At 51.8% G+C, this 6,000-nt stretch overlaps 1 protein-coding gene across 2 annotated transcripts in view; it reads left to right on the top strand.

Moving 5' to 3' along the window:
* Positions 1-5,675, top strand: part of BCL7C (BAF chromatin remodeling complex subunit BCL7C) — a 33,127-nt gene extending 27,452 nt beyond the window's left edge. The window contains exons 6-7 of one of the 2 annotated variants that reach the window (XM_054693736.1): positions 1,728-1,918; positions 4,614-5,675. In XM_054693736.1, coding sequence (XP_054549711.1) covers positions 1,728-1,918; positions 4,614-4,836 — 414 coding nt within the window. In that variant the 3' untranslated portion in view covers positions 4,837-5,675. Of the gene's footprint in view, positions 1-1,727 lie in introns of both variants that reach the window. The other variant, XM_037507208.2, reaches the window with a different exon arrangement.
* Positions 5,676-6,000: the final 325 nt, after the last annotated feature.

Raw genomic sequence — 6,000 nt, forward strand, 5'->3', positions numbered from 1 at the left:
ACTAGAAATGAGTGTTCACCACCTTCTGAACTGTTTAATGTTCCATTTATTAGACCCTTCTAGTGCAAGCATGCACAGGGCAGGTTCACTGTGGATTCAGATAGATGGAAAAAGGAATCTTGGAGGCCTACATGGATTTTTACAGGCCTATAATGTTCTCAGGGAAACAGGTACACAGGCACAGCAGGCAAGGAGCTTGGCATGCAGGGAGGCAGGCATGGGCTGGGCAGGGAAGCTGACAGGTAAGGCAACCGAGCACCCCCAGGCCTCCAGAAATCTTCACTTTCTCTGGGCTCTCTCTGGTGTTCTCAGTCTCGTGGTCTCGCCTCAGAGTGGTCCTCTGGCCGTGCTGCTGGGGCTGCCTTTATCCTGCCCCTCCAGGAACAAACTGAGTGTTTACACATGCGCACACCGTGCTCTTTTGGGCCCAGGTGGTCACAATTAAAGGTGCGCATGCCCCGCACCCATGCCCACACCCCTTGGCCCAGGCATCCATGCTAGTGGCAGGTGGGATGGGGGAAAAAGCCCGATTTTTAACTTCATTTACCCCACAACTCTGTTGAACAAAAATGATAAAACTTGAAAGTCCCCTTTACATAGGGGACTTAGGCTTTCATTAGGAATCTAAGCAATTAAATTATCTTGAATAATGTAAACTGCAAATACATATTCAACACGACTGATTCTTTTGACGACGTCACACACTTGAAGCATACACAAAGAAGGCAGTTACAGAACTTATTAAAACCTCGCCATCAAAACTGGTTATAAATGTGCAAAAACCATGGATTTAGTTTTTTTTCTTATCCTTATTCCAGCACCTTCCTGTGGTTCCAATTTTTACACTTTTCTAGGGTTTCAGTAATTCTACCAGTTTTTATTTTTATACCTTCCTAGAATTTTTGTAACCCTAATAGACCCAAAAGAAAAAGAAACTGTCTCAGAATAAGCTGAGGTTGGAGGTTCTTGCCAGAGACCTTGGATCAGGTTGCCTAGTTCTAAAGATCCAAAACTGAGCTGTGATCATTAGCCTTAGCACCTGCTCATGGTTAAGCTTTTCTTATTCCTTGCGGGTTTGTTACCACCCCACCCCCCAGACTTTAAAGGAAAGTTTTTCTTATGGAGAATTTCAAACACACACTAAAAGTATATGGAGGTGAAAAGCAGTGTATTTCAGTAGATCTGCCTGTTCTGCTCCCCACTCTGTCTCTGGTGAATCCTCTCACCGCTCAAACCTCCCCCCTTGCCCCCCGTACCTCTGGCCTGTACCCCCAGTAGCGGGGCCTGGAACTCACTAGGTAGTGACAGCGTTAAAGGGTTTTTTCTTTAAGGTCCAGGTTGACATGGACTATCCAATATATCACTGCTGTGTCCTTCCATCCTGATGGTGGGAGGATCCCCTGGGCAAACCCACAGTCCTCTGAGGCTTTTTTATCCTGACTCCCACTAACAGCTGAACAAGCTGAGACAGCAGAAGTTACGTAATTTGTGTGAAATCACAGTGCAAGTAAGTGTGAGAGCTGCCCTGGTCTCTCAGATTTCAGAAAGGCAGGCCTCTTGGCTTCCCACAGGCCCCACCTCAACCTGGCCTGCTGTCAGAAATGCAGAACTCGGTCCTGTGCAAAGACTTGGCCACCAAGTGGTGCTATTTTTAGGATTCCCCAGGCATGGTCTTGGGTAAGGTGAGGAGATGAGAAAACACTACCCAGAATCTTTTCTCCCTGCAGGATTCAGGAGTGAGAATGACAAGGAGAGCCCTCCACGACAAAGGCCTGAAGACAGAGCCCCTCAGAAGGCTCCTTCCCAGGAGGGGCCTCCGGACAAATTCCCGACCCACGATGCTCCCAGATACCAGAGCACCCGGGGGAGGGAGCAAGACCCCAAGGGCACCCAGAACGATCCCCCAGGGGAAGGGGAGGTGAGCTGGCTCCCCAGGCAAGGTGGGGCCCTTAGGTCCCCCTTGGCCACACCACGATCCAGATTCACACCTGAGCCCGAAGGGTGGAACGGGCTTCCTGGCTCACCTACGTAGGAACTTCGAGGGCAAGCCTGCACTGTACTGAAGATCACGGCACCCATCCTGCCAACTCCCGCACAGCCAACAGGCCCACTGGCACCCTAAATGTGGGACAGGCTTCAGACACAACTCGGCCCACTTCCAGCACCTGAGGACGCTTCAATGCCAGAGGCCCTCCTGGAGTGAGGAGTGGGCAATGTGCCCACCTCTTCCGGCACCAGGCACCAGCCTTGCTCTCCTGCCAGCGGCCCCAGGCGTGCCTGCCTCCTGCCCCTTCTATCCCAGAGCCTGGCCCTCCAGGGCATCCACCTGGCTTCCCACCTCCAGCCTCCCATGGCACCAGGATGCGCCTGAAGGGCCGCTGGGCGCCAAAGCACCACCCTACCTTCCCCCTCACCCTCCACTTCCTCCTCACCCTGGGGTTACCCCAGCGCCATTGGCTATAAGGGCTTATTTGAGCTGGGTGCCCAACTTGCCAGTCTCCTGGGAACCCACATGAATAACAGGCCTTCCAGCCAAGAGCCCCGTCGGAGTGGGGAGGGCAGCTTGAGCAGTGGGGAGGCCCAGGAGCTTCTGGTGCAGCCCTGAGCTGGCTCCCACAGTCCTGGAAAATCCCCACCAGGAGGAGGCCAAAGGCCAACCTACCCTTTGAAGCGATCCAAGGGCTCTCACAAAGCTCTTGGCTTCCACTGCTCTTGGTGGTCATACTAGGAAGAAATAGTCTTCCATTTACCGGGGGCTCATTCTGTGCCAGGCATTGTGATTTATGAAAATTATCTCATTTAATCCTCACAACATCCCTATGACATTGATGCTCTCATTATCAACGTTTTTACAGATGGAGAAACAAAGTCTCAGAGAGGTGAAGGGACCTGCCCAAAGTCACACAGCTGGTCTTTGTGGCAGAACCAGCATTCAGGCCCATATCTCCCTGCTTGACTCCCCAACCCACCCTACTGCACCGCTTCTCCCACGGCACACGAGTCAGGGTGCGCCCAGGACAGGCATCCTTTATGGAGTGGCCACTTTCCTCAGTCATGATTATATAAAACAGTTTTTATACTAAAGTGAGCGGATTCTCCCTGAATGAAAATTAATATTTGCACCAGTGAATGAGATGAAACTTGACTCAGAAATTTCATGCTAAGGCCAATCCTTCAGGCTCAGCCCATGGGCTCCTGAAGTGACTTCACTGGGTTGCTTGGGAAGTTCATCCAGTTCCTCTGGAATCAGGCCTCCTAATTCAACAAGAGTAACTGCACGATATGTAATCATGGGCTGAAAATGACAATTTAAGGATTTGTTTCCAAAACTTATAATTTCTTGGAACATCATTCATAGAATATTCATAGAACATCATTCATAGACCGATTAGTAGTGTATTTGTGAAAGTGATTCACTGTCACCGCAGTGAATCACTCCTCTGCACTCCCATCCCAAGTTCCAGAATGTCTGCCTTAACCTTAGGTCCCCTGTGTCAGCATTTCCTTCTCCCGCTTTCTACTTTATGCTACTTGATTCCTTCAACCCAGGATGGCTCCTGTTTGATTGTTAAGCAATACGTCTCTCAGGAGACTTTCCCCATTTTCCCAATTTCTTGACTGATTATTCTTGAGATTCAGAAAAACGAATGCCCCAAAAGTGTCAGGGAAGGACTTCCTATATAGATTTAGTTTTCTGGGCTGAGCAGGACCAGCCAGGCAAGTAGACTGCAGAAATGGCTACTTAGCACATCATCCAGCCCAGCCACTGAAGGTTCATGAGCCAGGAGGACCAGGTATGGATCCAAGCTCTGCCAGTTCCTGGCTGTGAGACCTTAGACAAGTCACTTTACCTCTCTGAGCTTCAATTTAATGGGTAGAATGAGGCCTGACAAGTAACATACTTGCTTTGTGAGGCAGTATTATAGAGGGTTAAAAGTATGACTTTTGGGTCAGATGAAGGTTCAGATCCATTACTTACTACCTCTTTGATTTGGGGCAAGTTCTAACTCCTTTGAGCCCCATTATCTCTTCTATAAAATGGAAAAGCTGAGCCCATTTCATAGGATGTTGTGAGTTTAAGTGAGCTCACATATGAAAATACTTCCTACAGAGCGTGGCAGTTGTAAATGCTTGATAAATGCGGACCAGTGTTGTTATCTGCTGTATCTACCTCCCAGGGCATTTGAGAGGATGAGAGGGAGACTGTGTTGTGGAAGCGCTTTCTACGGCCGGGAAATGGCATCCACACACCTCTCTTTTCATTAGAGAGGGGATGGTCAGATAGTAGTGGTATCTCTGCGCAAGTCGCCTGAGGCTTCGTCCTTAGATTCACAGAGCAGAGCTGTGTTGAGATGTCTCCCAGGTTTCCTGGAAAACAGGGTTTATTTGCAATCAAGCAGGCAAATCCAGCATCCTCTGACTTGGGGGCACACTTGGGGTGCAGGAAGAAAGTCAGTTTTCAGGAGGAAGCTCTGGAGAAAGGACAGTGTTCAATGGAACCTGCACACCGTATGCTTTTTAAATAGGGGCCGGGGCAGGGAAGGAGACATGTAATAGAAGGTGGAGGCGGCTCTTTGACGCTTGTCTCAAGTTCTGTTGTTGGCTGATTTTAGGAAACTTCTTAGCAGGAACCAGTGCTTCCTGCTCCTGCTGTGCTCGTACATTCTCTGCTCATTCATTCCTGGTCCCGTAGACCAAACAAGGATCAAAGGGCTTTCCCAAGATGAGCTCATGTCATCCTGCCAGCAGCCACATAACTACAGCACGACTGTTCTGCAGATGAGGGCTTGCGGCCTGGGAAAGTCAAGTCTGCCGCCCAAGGTCACACAGACATGATGTGGGGTCAGGATTCAAAGCCCTTAACCTCCACCAGGCTGCCTCAATTAGCCAAGTGTCGGATTGCTGAGCTTGAACAGGACGATGAAAACACAAATGGATGGGTTTTAGCAGCCAAGTGGCCTGTTACTGCTGCTTTTCTGGACACTGTTTCTTTGCTTCCAGGGATATTTTTCCCTCTAACCCTCAAGTCTGCATCCTCCAGCCCCTCCCCTTTCACACAGGCCTGTGAGCGAGCTTTCCTGTGCCCACAGCCTCGGTGACCGGTTCTCCTTCTCACCCAGACGCTGCTCTGAGCACCAGCACCAGCCAACTGACATGCCCCTCTCCGAGGGCCCAGTCTCCCCACTGCATTCCTTGTCTCTCCCTTAACATGCCTGTCCTTCTAGGGCGCTCCCCCCCTCCCCCCAGCCTCTGAGTTTCAAATACTGGGACCGCAGCAGGGACTCCACGCAGCCTTCATAGACTTCACTCTTAAACCCGTCCTTGGGGCAAGACAGACTGCGCTTGTGTTCTCTGAGAGCTGCCAGCAGCTTGGAGAGCAGAAGTCACCCCAAATCAGCTGCCTGCGAAGTGATCAGCAGCGTGCTGGCCGAGCACGGGCAGAGGGGCCTTTGAGCCTGAAGCGTGCAGGGTGGCGCGGAGGAGGCGGCCACGAAGCCACCTTCCCCGAACACGAACTGACAAACCGTATCGCGGAGGCAGAGCTCATGCTGTGAAAGGAGAACTAGGTCTTGGGTTGGGCCATTCTGAGACAGTGACTCCGACGGACACAGTGAGTGTAACCCGAGGCCCGCACGGAGGCGGCCCAGCGGCGGGAAGGAGCGCGCGGCGGGAAGCAGCAGGCGGCCTGTGCTGGCGGGGCCCACGGAGCCCGGGGTGCTGGGGGCGCGCTCGAGGCTGGCCCGGGTGGTGGCGGCTGCCTGTGTCCTGGGCAGGAGCCTGAATTTTCCTTTCTGTTTGCTGAATGAGTTCCAAGCTAGAGAAGAGCTGCGAGACCAGCCCACAGGACACGGGTCTGTCCTTTACCCCAAATCCACCTGTTGAAATGACTCGCATTCCCTCTGCGGTGTGTGCTCCCCGCGCTCACGCTGCCCTCGCTGGAAACGAGTCACACGCATCATGTGGCTCCCCCCACAGACTCGGGGTGCGTGTTTCCCGCCT

This window comes from Talpa occidentalis, unplaced genomic scaffold, assembly GCF_014898055.3.
Source record: "Talpa occidentalis isolate TD23 unplaced genomic scaffold, MPIMG_talOcc4v2.1 talOcc4.12, whole genome shotgun sequence".
Classification (NCBI taxonomy): Eukaryota; Metazoa; Chordata; class Mammalia; order Eulipotyphla; family Talpidae; genus Talpa; species Talpa occidentalis.